Raw genomic sequence first — 22,520 nt, 5'->3', positions numbered from 1 at the left:
AAGGCAATTCCAGTGGTGTAGAGGGATAAAGCTCCAACTGTGGCCCAGGTGAACTAGCAGCTTGGGTAGTTGATGGAACTGGCTGGGTAAGATGAATATATCCATCCTGGGGGTATGAGGGGTGTAGTCAGCTGTGGAATGCACCAGTCCCCCAGAGGAGGGGGTCAGAATGCCAAAGATCTGTCTAGGGGTGGGCATTAGGTACACTAAGCCACCAATAGGTGGTAGTTTTTAATTGGCATGTTGGAGCATCTGCCCCATGTGTGGAAGGCACTTTGAGACCTGCAGATGCATGGTTTACTGATCCTCCTTTTATGGGATGGTATTAGGACCATTATAAATGGTTTCATAGGTGAGATGCCTGTGAGGGCACATACAACCCTTGTGGTTGACTGAATGGCTTGTATCTATCATTATGAAGGTCTTCCCAACACACAAGAAGGATACATTCAAGTCCAGTTTTAGGAAGCCTGATGGTTGGTAGGCATATGCCAAAAAAAAAAAAAACTCATAGAAAAATACTGTAAACATATGAGAAAACCCCTATAAAATGTGTAACCTTGAATAAATAATCCTGGCTGACCCTGTTCAAAGGCTTTTCAGCATCCAGGCTGACTACCAACAATGCTAAATTAATTTTTCTGCTTCCTTTATCAGAGCAAGGTTTTAATCATGTTATCAAATGTGTACCTAACAAATCCACACTGATCAGAATGTACAAATGTAGATAAATGTCCATTGTGGATACAATTATTGGCATCATAACTTTGTAATCCTGAGTGATTGCCAAAATAGGTCTATATGAAGTAGGACAAAGAGGATCCCTCCCTTTTTTGCTGTAACTGAAACCACTGCATTGTTCCAAGATATAAGCAACTATAATATGTAAGACTTCATTAATTGTTTTCCAAAGGTTTTTAATAACTTTAATTACCCCCCCCCCCAATACAATTCCATTGTTATCTCATCAGGGCTGGGAGATTTCTCTTTTGGGAGCTGTTTTAACATCCACTGCAATTTTCAGTTTCAATTGGAACAAATAATACTTCTGCATGGGGCAAACTCACTCACAAAAATCATCAAATCTACATGGGTAGTATTTTCCTCAAGGTAAAGTCAGGAGTAATAGTCTTGAAAAGCTGCAAAGATTCAGTTTGGTTTAATTAAAACCTTCCCATCCCAATCATCTTTTATTTTGTAAATTGTATACGCAAATAAGCTGCCATAATCTGATGAGCATTTGTTGATTCTACACATTTATCTTTTGTAAAACCTTTTTTAAATCTCTAGCTATATGTAACATCCTAAATATCTGTGTTTTCTGATGATCTTATCTAAATCTTACACACTTCTTACCTTTTGTCCCTGTATCAGTCCTATCCAACCTTGCCATTCAATCACAGCTGAATTATTACATCTTCAATCATTGGTTGCTTAGTGTTTCAGCTGACTCCTTAATATTGTCTTAGTGCACAAACCTTCTAGGTAATACTTCCTGACTTCAATCTTCTGTGTGTCCTATTCTTTCTTCTCTCTATTCTACAGTCTCTGTTACTCAAGTACCAGTGTTTCATCCCTTCTTAATATCTAAAACCAACTCTGTTATAATTAGCATATGGTCAGAAAGTAATACTGGGATGATTTCCACTTAATTGTACTAAACAACAGTTCTCCAGGTCACTAAAACTCTTGTTTGTTGTAGAAAATCTGGAAAACACTTTTGAATAAAATGTAAATTGGAAATTCAGAGTTCATCTTAGAAAATAACTTAACCACACCTATCAAGGTACACAATTTTATAACATGTTTCCCTTTCTAGGGATTCTATGAACCACTGGGCCTCCTGCTCCATCCTGCTTTCATGTTATAAACTTTCACTCTTCTGTACATAACTGTAGCACAGATTTAGAAAGGTTGCCATGAGGTGTACTCAAAGCTTTCTGTATTCACACAGACTGCCTTACCACTGTGCTTTTGCAGGAAGACATGCAGCATTATTGTAGTCTATCACCACAGCCAAGTTGGATGCTAATAAGTCAGTCTGGAGGGCAGGGATATGTTAATTAGCCATGCACTCTTCCTCAGAACTGCCTGCAGTAAGGGATTTACGCAGGCAATTGCTTGGCTGCATAAATTAGCATGGCTGCTGTCAGTAATGAACAGGACCAAAAGGCAGTGGTCAGCCATAGTGGTAGAGGTAAGTACTGAGGTATTTATTAGGTACTTTTAGGTAGAGTATAAATATTTCTATATAAGTGGCTGCATATATGAGTATGTCTAAGGAGGGTAACTGAGAGGGTATGTTAGGTGTGTTAAATTGGTGTGGCTTTCATACTTCCAGACATCCCTAGACCAATGAGCAAATCCTGTAACATTCACTCAGGGGTACCACCTGGGATATCTGTTTAACATCATGCCTTAATGGCACTTAGGGGTTTTGGAACCATAGATACCAGGCAATAACTTTACTGTATTTATTGTAGTACATATTAGCAAGTATTAGTACATACTTTTTTTCTGTATTTGTGTATTTTTGATGTAAAGCAGTTCCTCTGCCTAATGTTTCAAAATTGTAGCATATGTAATTGTTGCTGGAATAAGTATTTTACATCCAAAATATAAATATAAGTATTTAATGTCAACACACACAAACACCCCCCTCCCCCCAGTAACATACACAGAGCTAGAAACAGACTCATATTCATCTACACAGAAACACACACACACACACACACACACAGATATACATAGAAACACTCACACACACACACACACACACACACACACACACACACACACACACACACACACACACACACACACACACACACACACACACACACACACACACACACACACGCACGCACGCACACACACACACACACACACACACACACACACACACACACACACACACACAGATTTGCCTAGCAATGACAGCGACTTTTTTGACTGAATACACCTTACTTGTCACTGTGATTAAATGAATAAACGAAAAAAAGTCATACCGTGCAAAACACTGCAACCCTCCCCCCACACTGTCACTGATCTGCCTCCTTTATTTCTGGTAAGCACTGAGGATTACATAAGTCAGTAAAGTAGACATTTCAGTTTCATACCTCTTATTGTTGAGATAATGAGTGTTGACGAAAAGACTCTTCAGATCTGAATTCTTGAGGAAAGAAATTGATAGGAATGTAATGTCCCTCTCTTTTACTATCTCTGTCTTTTTCTTTCACACACACACACACACACACACACACACACACACACACACACACACACACACACACACACACACACCTTCACTGTACTCACCTGTAGCCTAGGTATGAGCTGCAACTAATTCTATGGAAGCGAATGGGTGAACATTAAAAGGAAATATTCACCTTTTCCTCCTAGAGGAACAATTAACTCAGGAAAGTGAGTCTCCGAATCACTCTTGCTGATTTAATCCAGTGGTGCCACCATTTCCAGGGTAGAGCACATAACTAATTAGCATTAGCTGCTCTCTCACACTACCACATTAGCATCTGACTTCCCCAGTTAGACCATTCTCCTTGCTACTCTCAGTGTAAGGGGGAGCCAGCTGCTCATTACCATGGCAGTCTTTAAATTTTAAAGGCTTACTATTATGGAGAAACCTTCTGAGTTAAGACTTCCACATCAGTTACTGAATTGCACTTCACACAAAATATGTTCCTTTTATTATACTCTATTATGCATTTCTTTTAACATTATGACAACATACATCAGCCTGTTTCTCTATCATCTTCTCTTTTTAAATTTCTAACATAGAGACGGGTGTCCAGTGGTTGTTGTTTCCCTTAGCCTATTTGCAAAAATAATGAAATCTTTAAAACAGTCAAATATGATACACCCAATTATTACAGGTTCTATAAGCCCATAGAAGTTCACTCAGTGATAAAGATAATAATATAATAAAAATGTCTGTTTTTTTCAGTCTCTGCTTGCCTCACAGCAACTTTGAAGAGGCAGACTTATTTCTTACTGACTTTATCCCTACATTAACACCCCTGCATTAACTCCCTGTTGGAGAACGTTTGTCCTTCAGTTAGGGTGATGAGGTATGGTTTGCCCATTGTCTAAAGATTCATTCATTGCTAGATACTGTAATCAGTTCTATTCAAGGCATATTGCTCAGCCTCTTAGCACAAGAAATACGGACAAAGCTTAAAATAAGTGGGGACAAAATAGGGACATATTTTAAATAGTGCTCTTATAAACTTGGTAAATTGCTAGAATAACAGGATTTGTGTTAGCGTGCATTTTCTGATGAATATGAAGTCTGAAACTCAAATGTATGCTATATTTAGTAACTTCAATCCCCAGTGTTTTGTCAAAAAAACACAAATTTTATGAGGAACAGACCAAAAATCTGGATATTCTGCAAAACTTTGGTCAGTTAAGAGGTATGACTCAAGGTAAACTGATGCATGTGGCATTAAATAAACATTCTCCAAAGTGAAATTAAGCATATTAAAATTACAGTTTAGTCCTCAATGTCTCAGGGACACATATGTAATGTAGTCTGAATGTTAAAGTACCCTTCTTCAGAGGTACAAGGAATACAGATTTTATAGTTGCTAAGCTGTTTTACTGATTCAACATATTTATTTCATTTCGCCAGACATGTAATCAGGATTTTATTAAACTGTTTGGAAAAGTGTTAACTGTGGAAATATGTATTATAGAAATCCATGCCATAATTCAAAGCACAGCTGAGCAAATATTTAACCGAAAAAAAATACACAAAGCTGAATCTGTTCCCTTCATTCACAGATGAGAACGTTGTTGTAAAAGTGATAGCACTCACAAGGTGTTTTTTCTGCACATTCTTCAAAATAACATGCCAGAAAGTAAAACTGAACTGTTATCTTAGCTCTTTTTTTCCTTAATCAGCCTGCTTGTCTTTGATATTTGTTCTTGGAAGACATAACAAAGTGACATTACGATGCTAGTCAATATATAACTATCAGTGCCCACATATACAACAGAGGACCTCTGTAAAATTATTCAGGAAGCCAAATAAGAATCTCCTCCCTCAACCAACACTCACATTTCCACTCACTTCCTGTCTTATCTATATTTCTGAATATCCTGTTATCTTTCTCCTAAGAAATGTTTACCTCTCATACTGTTTATAAAACATTCACTGAACACTGTCACTATAGTATCACCCTTATTAGTTAAAATTAGTTAAAAAGAGAACAAAAACTAAATGCAAAATTTCCATGAGGTTACAATTGGGAATGTTTTATATAGTGTTTAGAAAAAAGAACATAACTACAAAGTTTTTGTGAGCCCTACTGTATTAACTGACTTTGAAGCATCTTAAATATGCTCCTGGGTATGCGTTTTAGTTATGTGATGCAATCAGCGATTTCTATGTATAGAAAAGTCCTTGTGCAAATGGGATGTAGGATAATAATCCATTCTGCTACTGATAAAATTAATTTACAATACCCTTGGAAATCAAATACCACAAGAGACAAAACTGAACTCCCAACATTTACTCAGGTTTTTTTTTTCTTAATTGAAGTAGGACTTTTTGTGTCTGTCTTCAAAATGATTTATTCTCATACAACCTCTGTTGGATCTTTTTTCTTATTCTGCCTATAGAAGCAGAGTCTAGGGTAAGAGATGGGGCCATTTGGATGTCATCCATGTTTGGATGGTAATGCTGTAACCCTTTCCTGTAGTGGCCATTGAGTTTCTTGACAAAGCAAGGCCTGCAGTACTTGGATGTACAGTGTATGTTTCCACACACCATGTCCCAACTTTACAGATAAGGTGAGACTAGCAGCTTGGCAATCAGCTTTTTCTGCTGCAATACCACTTACCTGATGCTAGGTGGTACCCAAGCAGTGAACCTAGCAACCTCCCTCCCCTGAGATGGGTGACTTCACATTAGCTGGTCAATTTCATCCTTCTATGCAACTTGTCTGGCATGTAGGCATGACAGCTGAACCCAGGTTACTGGAGCCACAATCAAGGCTTCCTTTCTCTGTATGCTTTTACTGGGTGTTTTGGTAAACACATGAGGCTAGGTGTATAACTCTAGGATCCTTAGCTTAGAATTATAATTACTTCTGTTTTAAAACTAGCACACACAGTTGCAGTAAGACTGCTATCAGTTTGACGAGTCATGCTGAACAGAATATTCTCATATCTTTGGGTGAATGTATGGAAGTCCTCTGTGAAATACTGTTTGCCAGACTTGAATAGTATTTTGGAGTTAAAAAAATGAAAGAATACTCAGGGAAAACGACTACTTGTTCTATCTTCCTGATGCAAAGACAACTACGAGTAGGTTTATTTCCCTTTCTAATGCTAGTTGTTAGAAAAAGCTTTCCATGTCTTATCAGGTGTTCATTATCGTTGCATTGTTTACACAGGATAGATATTTTGGCTGATTCCTTCCAGTTATACTAAATTCTGTATTATGAGTCAGCCATGCTGATGTTGGTGCATTTGGATCTTTTTTTTTTGTCCCTGTTCCTGGCTGACCATTCAGGCCTGCTCCCATGCAGCTCTACTGACCCATTTATTGTATAGTGTAAGAGACCTATGAACCATTTATTCCCTTGGAATGAGAAAGAAGCAACCAAGGAGTGGGAGCTGTCGCCCACATGGTAGTGGCTGGAATTTCCTTAAATCCTAACATTCCTTCTGCAGGCCCGGAGTATCCAAGAGATTGGCATGCAGTAGACCATAATGATGTACATACCTGCAGGGGTGTAGCCAGGATTTTCAAATTTGTATTCGCATCTCCCAGACTGCTACCCCCTCAACAAGTCACACCCACATTAATACTGCTGACCAAGCCACGGCCCTTCATATTGCTGATCCCTAAACAGATCACTGGCAAGTATATACCAAGATAGTAATTACTTACATGATGAAGCAGCATGAACATTTCATTCCAAAAGTGCATCTTCCTTAAGTCAAAAAACAAAATACCTTTCCATTTACACTAGGGTAGATCAATCAGTTTGTCCCCCCCCAAGATTACTCTTCTTTCCCTTGCAGCTCCTAACCCCTGTAGTGGCTCATTAGAGCTCCAGTAGTGCTGCTAACTAAAGGACTGGCAGCCTCTAGGCAGCACATGCTCCACAGTGTTGTGGCTTGTAGGTACAACATATAGAGCTTTCCCTAGGTTGCACCCAAGCTATGAGCCACAACTACCTCCCTTCCACCCACATGAGGTCACATGGCAATGGCTGTTCACTCCTATAGCCTAGACTCACACTAAGCCTTTTGGTAAACCTTACAGTCCCAACAACAAATACATTTTAGCTGTGCTCAGCCATACTGCCACTGACAATAAATGAAGGTGTGTACTCATGGGAGTCAATCAAGCAAATACTAAAGCTGTTGAAGGTTACATCCTTACTACCCTACTTACATTCTGTGAATCTCAAGCCTTTGCAGAAAGGAAATTGGTTAAATCAAGAAAATTACCATACCCAGAACCAGGTTGACTGTTTCGTGCTGTAAGGGGGGGGGGTTTGTAGCATTTTTCCAGTCTTATGATTAAGTGATAGTCTGAACAAAATTATTGGAAAGAAATGAAAAGAAATTTGAGGGAGAAATACGTTTTGCCCAAAGCTTAATGTTCAAAGCTGACACTATACCACCCAATATGCTGAGACGACAACAGCTTCTAAAGACAAAAAGCATATCTGCAAATGCAGGCTGTCTCCATACCCTCCCGCAGAATGAAAACATAGTCCCTTTATGTATAACTCTATGATGTTACATGCTGAAACAACAAATGAAGACACTCAGGTTTGATTGTGAAAAATGTTAAAGAAATAATTACCACACTGTTCTCACCCCCCATGTGAGCTAGTGTAAGTGATCTTGTGTGCACATATCTGAGTAGTGCTGGTTTCTGACTATGCTAGGTACAGGGCATTAGTTGGGGATGGGGTCCCTCCACTAAGCCTATTTCAAACTTCCAGTGTACAGAATAATTTACTACAAGCTCTATGCATATTTAAACAGTTACATAGATACAGCTTCCCCCTCAGAAATAAATACAACACCAAATTCAAAAATAAAACTCTATGGGCAACATAATAAAAGAACTAAAAAATACTCATTATATGCAAAAATAAATGTAACTCTCAGAAAGCCAAAAACACTCTTGTTAAACTAAACAAGGAACTCAGAACTGTGATTAAATCAACCAAAGCCTGATATGAGGTAAACATATAAACCCAGGTGAAAGATAACCACAAATTATTTTTTTAACTGTGCTAGAAATCTCAAACAATGACAGGCATTACAGTGAGCTAATCACAAATGATATCACATACTTGGACCAGAGGATATAACCAATCCACTAGTCAACTAATTCAGATTGAACTTCACCACCCCCAATCTTCCAATATTCTCTCATCAAATACCTGCAACTATAACCCCCTCAAATCTCTCAACAATTTCTGAAGTTACTACCTAAGGCCAAGAACATAATGTCTATTGGGACTGGATAACATACTAGGCTGAACATATGTCAAACCCTCTACAAAGGCTATTCATTACTAATCTCAAAACTGGTTTTGTGTTGGATGAATGAAAGAGTGCAACAGACATTCCCCTGCATGAAGATGGGACTTTGATAGGCCCAGGCAATTATATACACATACGCCTAACCAGTCTTATCTGGGAACCTATGTCAACAATGAAGTGTCCCTTGATCACCACATAGTCACTGTTGTATGTAAATAATTTTTCATTGTACAGTTTGTGTCTGAAGGTATACCAGATCCAGGCACATAATTGCTCCACTCTACTTGGCACTCATTAGGCTAATCACTATGTGTAATGCCCCTTTTGGTATGTGCTTGTCCAAACACTTGTCACAAGTAGATACCATCTAACCCTCAAACATTTAGGAATTATTCCAAAGCAAACCTCCTACTAATGACTTATACCATGGTAAAATTTCCATCCCCCAAACCATGTGAACTCTGCTACCAGTAGGGAATTGTTTACAGAAACCCTATACCATTGTGTAAATAGCATCTCTGAGGTAGCTGTACCCACAAGGAATAAGCTGAGAACCAACTCATATAACCAGCCACCCTGGTGGAATCCCGATATCAGCAAGTTGTATAACAAAAGAAGGAAAACCACCGCTAAAACTAGGAAGTGCAATATCCAGCAAGGTGAGAAACCCCTCAAACTAAATAAGCAACTCAGAACACTTATCAAGCCCAGCAAAGTCAAATTTGAGGCACAAATATCCTCAAAGATAAAGGGTAACCACAAGGCCTTCATCAGCTTTGTCCACAACCTCAAAGGTAACGCAACAGTGTACTGAACAAATTATAAGTGGAACCACCTTAAAGGAGTCAGAGGATATAGCAAACCTGCTGACTGATAAATTTAACCCCAATTTCACCCCTTCTTCCCCTCAATATCTCTCAGGAGACACCCTCGACCATGACTCTTCTGGATATCACTAGCAAACAAGTCTTCAATGCACTCTCCAAAGCAAAGAATACTACATCAATGGGCCCTGATAATATCTGAAATACCTCTTGGATAGCATGAAATATGATCTATGAAATGGTCTAAAACTACTGTTTAACATTAGCCTGTGAACTGGCTTCATGCTTAGTGAATGGAGTACTGCAAGTTAATGTTCAGCACAAGGTTTGGCCTTCTATTGACGTGGATAACTACAGACCATAAGTCTGACTAGTCTTGTATGTAAAACCATGGAAAAAATTGTCATGGATATTTTAAATAAAGATACAAGGAACCTGTTTTCTTATTTACTTCTACAGTAATTACAGATATTGAAATAAAACAGCACAAACACTGATAGCCATTTGCTAAACAAACAATACAGTCTCACATTGAAAACAGACTTAGTACGAGCAGTAAACTTCTCTGTCCTTGAAACTCACATTCATTGCAACGGCATGAAAACCCATATTAAAAGAAAATGCATCTGGCCAGTGGAGGATTAAGTTTACCTTTGAGATGTTCTGAAACCATAGGCTCCTTGGACACATTTATAGGGTCATGCACACATGTTCTTTGATTCACCTTCTTTCTTCTTCTTTCGGCTACTCCCGTTAGGGGTCGCCACAGCAGATCAACTGTTTCCATTTCTTCCTGTCCTCTGCATCTTGCTCTGTCACACCAACCACCTGCATGTCCTCTCTCACCACATCCATAAACGTTATCTTAGGCCTTCCTCTTTTCCTGTTACCTGGCAACTTCACCCTTAGCATCTTTTTCCCAATATACACTGCATCCCTCCTCAGCACATGTCCAAACCAACATAATCTTGCCTCTCTGGCTTTTTCTCCAAACCTTCCAACCTGGGCTGACCCTCTAATATACTTATTCCTAATCCTGTCCATCCTTGTCACACCCAGTGCAAATCTTAACATCTTCAGCTCTGCCACGTCAAGCTCTGACTCCTGCCTTTTTGTCAATGCCACTGTCTCCAACCCATATAACATAGCTGGTCTCACTACCCTCTTGTAGAAACTTCCCTTTCACTCTTACTGGTACTCATCTATCACAAATCTCTCCTGACACTCTTCTCCACCCACTCCATCCTGCCTGTACTCTCTTCTTCACCTCTCTTCCACACTCACCAATACACTGAACTGTTGATTCCAAGTACTTAAACTCATTCACCTTTGCCAACTCTACTTCATCCATCCTCACCATTCCTCCATCCTCCCTCTCATTCACACACATATAGTCTGTCTTAGTCCTGCTGACCTTCATTCCTCTTCTCTCTAGAGTATATCTCCACCTCTCCAGGGTCTCCTCCACCTGTTCCTTACTCTCACTACAGATCACAATGTCATCTGCAAACATCAGAGTCCACGGGGACTCCTGTCTGATCTCGTCTGTCAACCTGTCCATCACCATTGCAAATAAGAAAGGGCTCAGAGCCGATTCTTGATGTAATCCCACCTCCACCTTAAACGCATCCGTCACTCCCACTGCAGACCTCACCGCTGTCACACTACCCTTGTACATATCCTGTATCACTCTTACATACTTCTCTGACACTCCCGACTTCCTCATACAATACCACAACTCCTCTCTAGGCACCCTGTCATATGCCTTTTCTAAATCCTCAAAGACACAATGCAACTCCTTCTGACCTTCTCTGTACTTCTCCATCATCACTCTCAGAGCAAACATTGCATCTGTAGTGCTCCTTCCTGGCACAAAACCATACTGCTGATCACTAATCATCACCTCCCTTCTTTACCTAGCTTCCACTACTCTTTCCCATAACTTCATGCTGTGACTGATCAATTTAATCCCTCTGTAGTTACTACAGCTCTGCACATAAAAACTCCACTGCCATTTCACCTAAACACCTCCATGCTTCCACAGGTATGTCATCTGGACCAACAGCCTTTCCGTTCTTCATCCTCTTCATAGCTATCCTTACTTCCTCCTTGCTAATCCACTGCACTTCATGATTCACTATCCGCACATCATCCAACCTTCTCTCCCTCTCATTCTCTTCATTCATCAGCCCCTCAAAGTACTCTTTCAATCTGCTCAACACACTCTCCTCACTTGTGAGTATGTTTCCCTCATTATCCTTTATCACCCTTACCTTACTAGCTCGGTCCCTCTGTCTAGCCATTCGGTACAGGTCCTTTTCTCCCTCTTTAGTGTCCAACCTTTTATACAACTCTTCATACGCCTTATCCTTAGCCTTCACCACCTCTCTCTTTGCCATGCACCTCATCTCCTTATACTCTTGTCTACTTTCTTCATCTCTCTGACAGTCCCACTTCTTCTTCACCAACCACTTTCTCTGTATACTCTCCTGTACTTCTTCATTCCACCACCAGGTCTCCTTCCTCTTTCCAGATGTCACACCAAGCACCTTTCTAGCCATTTCTCTTAGTAGCTCTGCTGTAGTTACCCAGCTATTTCACCTTCCTGATTTATTAAATTATATTCCTTGTATAATACAGCACCATTTGTTAGAATGGTGTTTTAAATTAGTAGTTCTGAACATTCTTCTAGTAAGCAATGAAACAAAATATATGAACCAATAATGACAAAATGACCTATTTCAGAAAATTTCAACGATAAAAGGCCACTCAAACTTCTGTCATTACAATCCACCAACATTACTCAATAAGCACAATTTCTACAGATGTAAAAATCATCTGAATAATTCCGCATTAGAAAGATTTGTAACTAATAAAGAGGTTCCTACTGGCAAACAACATTACCTTTCAGTGTTTCATCTAGAAATTCAGTGCCTGCTGTCCTTGAAGAATTAACTGCCTATGTAACATTAAAAAAAAATTGGTAAGATAGTAATATTGCACTAGGGAATGACTGACAAAGTGACAAGTTCATAGTTACTAGCCATCTCATACAAAGGAGGACACAATCAGGAGTGCAGAATTCCTATTCCTCTTAAAATGCACCAGATATTCAGCAATCAAAATGGCACTGCAATATCAGCACTCCATCTACATAGTGTGGGAGTAGAATCCACAGCCTTCTGCACCAAAGGCAATTATGCTACTAACACTGCTTTCAGATTCTACAACACAAACACTGACTGCCATTTGATAAACAAAACAGTTAGCTGCACATTGAAAACAGACTTGACGTGAGCAACAGTAAACTTATCTTCCCTTGAAACTCACAATTCCATAAAAATGAAATGAAACTCAGTCCGTTGAAAATGCACTAAAATTCATAATTCCCTGAAAATATATGGAAACTCAAACTCACAATTCCGTTAGCAGTCTGCTAGTTGGTGTAGAGATTCAGGCTCGTCTTCTGTAACCAAGTTACAGTGTCAAGCCTGATCAAGTTAATTGACTAACCTGCCCTCCCCCTTAACTAGAACATTGCACACCATACCTCCATACCGCTCAACCTCTTATTATAAGAAATCGGGACAAAGCCAAAAATAATGGGGGGCAAAGGCCCCAAAACCGGGACAGATTTAAAATATTGCTCTTACAGACTTAGAAAGTTACCAGAATAACAGCATTCATCTTAACAAGCATTTGATAAAAGAAATGAAGTCTAAAACTCAAATGTGTGACATTTAGTTATTTCATTCCTCATTGATTTGCCAGAAAACCACAAATATTGAGGAACAGGCCAAAAATATGAGGCAAAAATCAGGACATTCTGCAAAAATCTGGATGGTTGAGAGGTACTCGTATGTCTCAATCTCTTAGTGCAATAAATCTGGACAAAGCCTGAAATAATGGAGATACAATGACTCAAAATAGGGATCATTCCTCTCAACCACTTCAAGCAAAAATCTGGATAAAGCCAGCAGTAATGGGGGGACAAAGGCTCCAAAATAGGTAAACTTTTTAAATAATGCCCTTACAGACTTAGAAAGTTGACATATTTACAGGTTTTGTATTAGCATGAATTTTCTGAAGGATATGGAGTTTGAAACTCAAATGTCTGCCATTATTTTCTCACTTCAGTCCTTAATGGTTAGCCACTAATTTGCAAAACCACCAATTTTACGAGAAATGGAACAAAAATATGAGGCAAAAATCTGGACAGCTGAGCAGTATGATAGGGATTAGAAAGTTGCTAGAATAACAGGATTTGTGCTAGAATGTATTTTCTGAAGCATGTGAATATATACTGTATGTCATTATTTAGTGACTTCACTCTGTGATTTGACAGAAAGTGGCTAAATCTGGACAGCTGAGATGTATGTTAAACACACACACACACACACACACACACACACACACACACACACACACACACACACACACACACACACACACACACACACACCTTCCTAATTTCTCACATAGCAACACACTCACCCTCTCCTTCATACATCAACAAACGGCTAGTTTACATTATATATATATATATATATATATATATACCTACACTCTTACATAGCAACAGATACACCCCTTCTCTTTCATGCAGCAATGAACAGCTAGTTTAAATTCCACACATGCACACACGCGCACACACACACACACACACACACACACACACACACACACACACACACACACACACACACACACACACATACACACACACACTTTCTCTCTCATACTAAAGCGAGCACAACCACTAGTGTAAATTATATACACGCACATGCACACTAAACTCGCACGTATACACACACACACACACACACACACACACACACACACACACACACACACACACACACACACACAAAATTTACTTACTTACCCCCTCCCTCAATGGAACGGCTATTTTAAATTGCGTGCAAGAGTGCAAAATAGGTTTACATCCACGTTAGTGTGCTTGGCTTTCCTTAAAGGAGAAGACACTGCTTTAGCTTTATCCCCTGGATCCTAGTGCCTGCCTTGTGCTACCCTCTCCACACAAACACTGTACTGAAGTGCGTACAGTGAGTATGGCTCTCGTCTGTGCATACCTGCTTCTGTGCGATTATAATCAGATGGCCCTGCCCTTATCTTAGGCAGCACTTCCATGTAATCCCCTGTATACACTGTGGATTTGACCATGGAGAGTGTGCCCAGGCACATGCTCCCTCTGTATCCCCCTCCACTCCTGAAAGAGAGGCAAGCAGGCCAACCTTCATCATTCCTCTCCTCCTCCATGCTAGCTCCAGCAGATGCCTGATCCACTAAGTGATCTCAGATCACCTGGGTCAGAGTCAAGACTTCATCTCTCTATGCTAATAGAGAACAGAGATAATCCAGAGGGCTCGAGTGAAGTCTGGTATCCTACCTGTGACACAGAGGGTAACAGGACTAACAAGAAACAGAGTACAGAGGATTAGTCCAGATAAAATCCCTTTAGCTAGCAGATCTAGGAGACTCTCTTTCTCTGATACCCTCCCTGTGGGAGGAATAAAGACACCTTATTGAATTTTCCAGTAGTTTATTCAGTTAGGTAGGTAGGTTCTTGATCCAGTGGTTAAGTAGATAGATGGACGAGTATTCTTGTTATAATGTTAAATTAGTAGATGGACAAATGTTCTTAGAATAAGAATACTCATCCTTCTACTTGGAGTATTATTTTTGTTGAATTTAGCAGTGTATCACAGTTACTGAAATGTGTGTACAGCAGTTTTAACAACCTGACCTATATTTGAAATACAACTTTATGAGCCTAACTGGATTGTAATCTGTAATCTGCATATAGCATACAGTAAATAAATATCAAGAAAACTCAGCTGAAGGGATGAGGTTTCTAAGTCAAACATGGTTTTGTGCAGGTGCCTGGCCTATAACTTACATATTTTCATTCCTAAAAGGCTGTTCTAGAAACGTGTCATAACTGTGTCCAATGTTATGTGCCTATGTTCCCACAAACTCAGCACCTGTTTCCCTTGTCCAGCAGGGACACAGGTGGGATCCCAGGGATGTATTTTCTGTTTCCCTTCTAGTCATCCAGGTTCCTCTTAAAGACAGCTAGTGAAGTACTCTGCCTGACATGGAGAGGGAGTCTAGTCCACAGATGGGGGAGTCTTTGGGACACAAGTCTGTCCCACTAACAAGTTCTATTAATATCACAGACCAGGTTGAGGCCTTGGATGCGGGTTGCGTGAGTGGGGTTTGATGTACGGATATGCAGCAACTCCATCAAGGCTGAGTATGAGATGGCCTTGTATGCCAGACACAAGTCACCTCTGAGCAGTTTCTACAAGACTGAGTAGAGGGACAGGGCTTTTAGCCTATTTGTATAGGAGAGGTGTTCGAGACCCTGGATTTTCCTGGTCAGTTACCTCTGTTGTCTCTCCAGCTGCTGCACGTTCTTGGCAAGGGACATGCCAGTGGGGACATTGTACTCAGTAATGGGTCTAATAAGGGAGGAGTACAGGGATGTTATGACCTCCTTGTTCCTGGATGAAATACTCTTATTTATGAGGTGTAGAAAGCCTTCCGTACAACGGAGACAACATGGTGGTCAAAAGTCAGTTTGCTATCAACCTGGATGCCCAAGTCCCTCACAACTGATTGCGTGCTTAGTACTTTGTTATTAATTTGATAATTAGTGAGGATGCCATTTTCCTCAAAGGGGATAATGATGCATTTCTTGGCATTCAGTTTGAGGCCATGCTTCTGGGACCAGTCATTAGTTTGGGTAAGGCCCTCTTGGAGGATGTTCATATCACTAGGGGAATTCAAGATGGACCCCAGCTTGCAGTCATCTGCAAATTTGGTCAGCCACAGACCACTAGTTTTGGCTTGCACCTCAAAAAAGTATATCCCAAACAGTAGAGGCCCCAAGACCGATCCTTGGGGTACGTTGCTTGTTACGAGTCTACTTCTAGAGGTGGCTTCCCCTATTTTGACTGATTGGGCTCTGTCAGTGAGCCAGTTAGCTATCCATCTGATAACATACGGGTTGATCACTAGCTGGGAGCATTTATCTATTATGCCCGAGTGGGGAAATAGTGTCGAAGGCTTTGTCTAGGTCATGATAGGTGGTTTGCACTGTCTTACCCTCGTCCATGGCTTTGGTGACTGTTTCGCAGAAGTCGACCAAGTTTAAACGGCATGATCTCCCATTGACAAAACCAGACTGTGTGGGATTAAGCATTTGGAGGTCACCAATGTCCTTGTTTACAAGGTCCATGATAATGCATTCCATGCCCTTGCAAAACAGGCTAGTTAGGCTGATGGGCCTATAATTGTCTGGGTCAGTGGATGCTCCACCTTTGTGTAGAAGGATGACAGTGGATGTCCCCCATTCGGCTGGGATGAAGCCAGTGCTCAGGCTTTGGTTGAATAGAGTGCCTAATAGTGCTGATAGCTCATGCCTGAGTTCATGTAGAATGTAGCCAGGGATGTTGTCAGGTCCCAAGGAGGCTGTATTTTTTGTCTTTGAAAGGGCATTAAAGACCTACTCCCTGGTGATGAGGGGAGGGGGGGTAAAGGGTAGGAGTAAACTACATAGGAAAAAAATGGAAACTGTGGGAAGAGTACATGCAGAAAAATGTTTTGGAGGAAGAATGAGGTTTAAAAGAAGGTTAGAATTGAACAATTTGTGTAATTTTTAGATTGATTATATTGTACAGAATAATATATGTAATGTAAATTGTTTGTAAATGTGAACTTATTAATATGGTTTGATTGATTACTTTTATATAAATGTAAGTTCACCTGTGTCAAACATGATAATTCAATGAAGGTGTTTAATACAGTATTCAGCAGTTTCAGCATTTTTGGCTGGATCACATTTCATCCTTCAGGTTGGCCATCTCAGAACTGTTTAATTGTTGCAGCGGCCTTCTCTACAAAAACAGACTCACTCACACTATTTTCTTTTTTTCACTTTCTCCTCAAAAGGGGTGGGGGCAGGGGATATATAAGGTCAAAAGTGCTCCAAAATATTTTTGCCAGTTTCCGAAAATATCCTCAGTTTAGATTATGATTTCTCCAGCTTTACTGAGAATAGTCCACACAACCCCCCCCCCCCCCCCCCACACACACACACACACTCTGAGCTCTCACATGGTTTACTGGAATTTCTTTACAGTCATCTGAAAATCATTCTCAGACTGTGGCCTCACTAAACACTTCCTATTCCTTGGGCTTTGCTTCAGTGACCACTGCAGTTGCTAACTTCTTGACCTCTTGTTGTCTAACAGACGAGTCTGGAGACTCACTGCTCTCACTGGACAGAAGATGTCTAGGCCTCTTTCATTAACATGAAAGTTTCCTCATCTCTGGTGTTTACCAGCAAGTAATGAAAGCTTGTCAGGCTCAGATGCTTTCCACCACTGCAAGAATTGAGGTCTTCCAACAGAATTCATTTGGGCATGGTGTCCTTGAGCTCGGTCAGTATTCTGGAGAAGCTCTTAAAGAGGTAGTAGTTGAACTCATTCTGCTCTGAAACATCTTCTAAGCATTACAGGGAATGCTCACTGTACATTGTTGAATTTTCTTATGTCTGGACTACTTCCACAAGAAACCAGTACCTTCAGTGGAGGAGGCCACTATTTATTTTTTACTTCCACAACAGGTAGTTTAAATCCCAGTTTATCTAAACAGTTAAAATGGTAAATACATCATCAAAGACTGCAGAGATTCAGTTAGAAATAGTCAGTTCCTAATGTCAAACTTTTTTTATGTAACCAGTGAATCTCTTTACAGAACTACTTTTTACTTAATTATGTTTGTGTTCATAAGGTTACCATACCATTTGTGTTCTGTTCTATTTGACAAACTTTCATCTAAATTGTAGATGATCTTAAAATAATTGCACATAACAAGAATGTGAGTGGTTTGTGATCTGATTATATAAGCAAAGAATTAAAGTGGGAGAGTCAAAGTATTTACAGGTACAGGAAGAAGTAGAACAGGTTGGTTCTGTGACAAACCTATAAGGAAAACTAGGACATCAGTGACGTATATTTTCTCCTCAGTAATGTGCTTACTACCATGGATACTGAATAATTTGCACTTCAATTTCTTCAGGTGATATAAATATTGTATTGTTTAATTCAATTTGATTTGATGACAGATAACTTTTTCTTTTATTTAGAGTTTTTTCTGCATATATCAAGGAGGTGGAAGAGAAGCCAGCACCAACTCCATGGGGTTCCAAGATGCCCTTTGGAGAAGTGATGTTTGAGTCAAGTGGCTCAGCTGGGTGGGTCCACAGTGTCTGCTTCTCTGGGAGTGGAAACCGCTTGGTATGGGTCAGCCATGACAGCACTGTTTGTATCACAGATGGCAACAAGAAAACAGAGTAAGTAAAACTGCACTTTACTAGATATCACTACATTTAAGAGGATCAATAATAAAAATATTGTATACATTCCTGGCTAAGGGAAGTACTATGATTTGGTTCAAATCGCAAATTGGGTTAGTAACTTGGAGATAGTCTGACAAACTCTACTGATACTTGGTGTAAAGAAAATGGACACAATCTAAATGGAAAAGTATAGTATTGTCCAGCTTGGTAAACTAAACTTTTCCACCTTATACAACATTTACAGTACAAACAAATAAATCCAAACCAGCCCAGAAGTTGAAAATGTTGAAACACAGGTGCCCAGTAGGAAGGTAGCTGGAATAAAGAAGCTGAACCACGACAAAGTAAAATCTTCTTTTTTAATACAAAATGGTAAGCGCTTTCGCAATGGTAACCATTGCTTCATCAGACAGTCCATTCAAACAGCAACAGCACTTAAATACTTTAACTCATTACAAGAAGAACCAATCCTACCACTCAAAGTTAATTCAGCACTCAGCAATCAATTAATTACTATGGTTACATTTTGCCCTTAGTTAATTGCTGAAGTCAGAAAAACTCTGTTTTAAAAGCACATGCACAAAATGTAAAGGATAAATATAAATAAAATACATAAAAAAATCAATGAATACATACATATACTCATGTTCCCCATTTAGTAACTACGTATGTGTGTGGGTATAAGCATAAAAATATATATAAAATATAAGCAATACATACTCAACAACTTGATACAGATATTCTGCCTAATAAATGCACATGTTGTCTACCTAGTAAATACATTTGCTTTAATACATACATCTCAACAAATGCTTGTTTTTAGTGGTATCTATGCTAGAAGCAGCTCAAGAAATACTGTCATATTGACCCAAAGCCCTGTATGTGTTTATGTAGTCTTTTCTTGTTAAAATAGTATTATTATTTTTTATTTTATTTTAACCTTCTAGATTTTAGCACTGGCTTCAATGGAGCACTATCATTCAAACCCAAACCTCTGTGTGTTTCTAAACGCAAAATCCATTTTACTTCCATATTTTCAGTAGTATTGAATATGTCCCCCATCCTATTGCTGACATTCTGAATGTGTAAAACCTGAAACAAAAATATATGGTCATCCCCCTTATCCAATGTATGCTTAGCCAAAGCACTATACAGTTGTACTTTTTTGGTGCAGTATCCGTTCCCTAAGGTGACGGTTAGTTTTGCCAACATAGAAATGGAAACATGTTGTACAGTGAGCTACATACACTACATTCTTAGTATTGCAATCAGCAGAATTTCTTAGCTCCCATAGACGCCCTGTTTCAGGGTGCTTACAAAACCTTGATTCATCTATATAAATGCACTGTGTGGAAGTGTACAGAAATGAGTTAATCAAGCCAAGAACAGGTTTCATTAATAGGGGGTATAGTGAACATGAAACTGATAGGGTGTACCATAATATACATAAAGAAAGGAAAGGTAAAGCTAAGCCCTACTACTCTGCTAGAGCAGGTAGTGACAGGGTAGGTATCAGGAATAGTATTACCATACATTCCAATGGTTTTACCATATACAAGAGATGTGAAAAGGTTTGAAACCATCATACGACAAAACTGGCATATGTTGTTATTAGATGAGGATACTACCAACATAGTGGGTGGACAACCACATTTTGCATTTAGAAATAAGAAAAATCTGAAACAGCAGCTTTGCTATCCAAGGATACCTACTCTGATGGATAGCACAATGAATGGTACCCATAGATGTGGAAAATGCGCACAGTGCATTTATATAGACGAATCAAGGTTTTGTAAGCACCCTGAAACAGGGCGTCTATGGGAGCTAAGAAATTCTGCTGATTGCAATACTAAGAATGTAGTGTATGTAGCTCACTGCACAACATGTTTCCATTTCTATGCTGGCAAAACTAACCGTCACCTTAGGGAACGGATAAGGGATCACCTTTACTGCACTAAAAAGGGCAACTGTATAGTGCTTTGGCTAAGCATACATTGGATAAGGGGGATGACCATACATTTTTGTTTCAGGTTTTACACATTCAGAATGTCAGCAATAAGATGGGGGACATAGAGAATAGTACTGAGAATATGGAAGTAAAATGGATTTTGCGTTTAGGAGCACACAGAGGTTTGGGTTTGAATGATAGTGCTCCACTGAAGCCAGTGCTAAAATCTAGAAGGTTAAAATAAAATAAAAAATAATAATACTATTTTAACAAGAGAAGACTGCATAAACGCATGCAGGGCTTTGGGTCAATATGACAGTATTTCTTGAGCTGCTTCTAGCATAGATCTCACTAAAGACAAGCATTTGTTGAGATGTATTTATTAAAGCAAATGTATTTACTAGGTAGACAACATGTGCATTTATTAGGCAGAATATCTGTATCAAGTTGTTGAGTATGTACTGCTTATATTTTATATATATTTTTATGCTTATAACCACACACATAAGTAGTTACTAAATGGGGAACATGAGTATATGTATGTATTCATTGATTTATTTATGTATTTTATTTATATTTATCCCTTACATTTTGTGCATGTGCTTTTAAAACAGAGTTTTTCTGACTTCAGCGATTAACTAAGGGCAAAACGTAACCATAGTAATTAATTGATTGCTGAGTGCTGAATTAACTTTGAGTGGTAGGATTGGTTGTTTTAGTAATGAATTAAAGTATTTAAGTGCTGTTGCTGTTTGAATGAACTGTCTGATGAAGCAAAGGTTACCATTGCAAAAGCGCTTACCATTTTGTATTAAAAAAGAAGATTTTACTTTGTTGGGGTTCAGCTTCTTTATTCCAGCTACCTTCCTACTGGCCACCTGTGTTTCAACATTTACAATACACTCCTTCAAGCTGATAAAGTCATTAGAGGTCTGGGTACCTTTGCAAATAATTTACTATCTTTTGACCATCATGCTTCTACATTAGTTAGAAAATCTTTGCCCAGCTAATATCCACAGGCATGTCCTTCACCTCCAAAGAAATTATTTCCTTTCTTTTCATTCTTCTCTCATTAAACCAGGTATAGAATATAATGTCCCTTTAGGTATGTACCTTCCGAAGCATATTGTGCAACTTGAAAGACTTCAGAGATTCCTAAAAAAAAAAAGAAAGGAAAAAGAAAGAAAGATCACAGGCCTGAAATCCCTTAGTTATCATGGCAGCCCTTGCCCTTGACTTGGTTTTCTATTGGCTACTGTCAAGCACCCTGTACTTAGCTTATTAAGCCTTGAAGGACCCTGTCCTTGACTTTCTATACATCTGCAGAAAAAATGATTCCTGAAGTGCATGTGCCAAGGACCTAACCCTACATCGATGAATTACTAAGACATGCTGGCATGACAGATTCATATCTCAGTGCACACCACACCACTGCAGTAAACTTCCACTGCTTGTCAGAGTATCTCCTTAGCTACTTTTTAAATTAATCTTGACAACTAGGTGGGTAGTCACAGATTCTCCCCACGTCAGTCTTGTGTAGCTTTCCATGAGGCAAAAGGGTATTGCTGAACTACGGCCTCATTTGGAAAGGCACAAAATGGTCTAAAGACTGATTACGTAATATCCAGCTATGAACTTATAGAGATTAAATAGAATATTACGTCAGCAGGATCTATTATGAGTTTTTATACAGAGGCGGTATTTTGTGTAAGCTGTGAGGTTGACAATGAGAGCAGGAGGTTCCTTGAAGTACAAGGAGTTGTAGAGCAGATTGTGATTATACCAGGAGGAGTATAAGAGCCATTTAGTGAGTAGAGAGGCC

The 22,520-nt window shown here is 39.3% G+C and overlaps 1 protein-coding gene across 1 annotated transcript in view; it reads left to right on the top strand.

Annotated features, from left to right (window-relative positions):
* ARPC1B (actin related protein 2/3 complex subunit 1B) overlaps positions 1 to 22,520 on the top strand; it is a 258,119-nt gene that overhangs the window by 173,139 nt on the left and 62,460 nt on the right. The window contains exon 6 of the mRNA XM_044089351.1: positions 18,538 to 18,744. Within this exon, the coding sequence (XP_043945286.1) occupies positions 18,538 to 18,744 (207 nt within the window). The remainder of the gene's footprint in view (positions 1 to 18,537; positions 18,745 to 22,520) is intronic.

The sequence above is a fragment of the Protopterus annectens genome, chromosome 12.part0 (assembly GCF_019279795.1).
Source record: "Protopterus annectens isolate FY-2018-M chromosome 12.part0, PAN1.0, whole genome shotgun sequence".
Classification (NCBI taxonomy): domain Eukaryota; kingdom Metazoa; phylum Chordata; order Ceratodontiformes; family Protopteridae; genus Protopterus; species Protopterus annectens.
The sequence above is the reverse complement of the archived record's forward strand: the minus strand, read 5'-3'. Positions and strand labels throughout refer to the sequence as shown.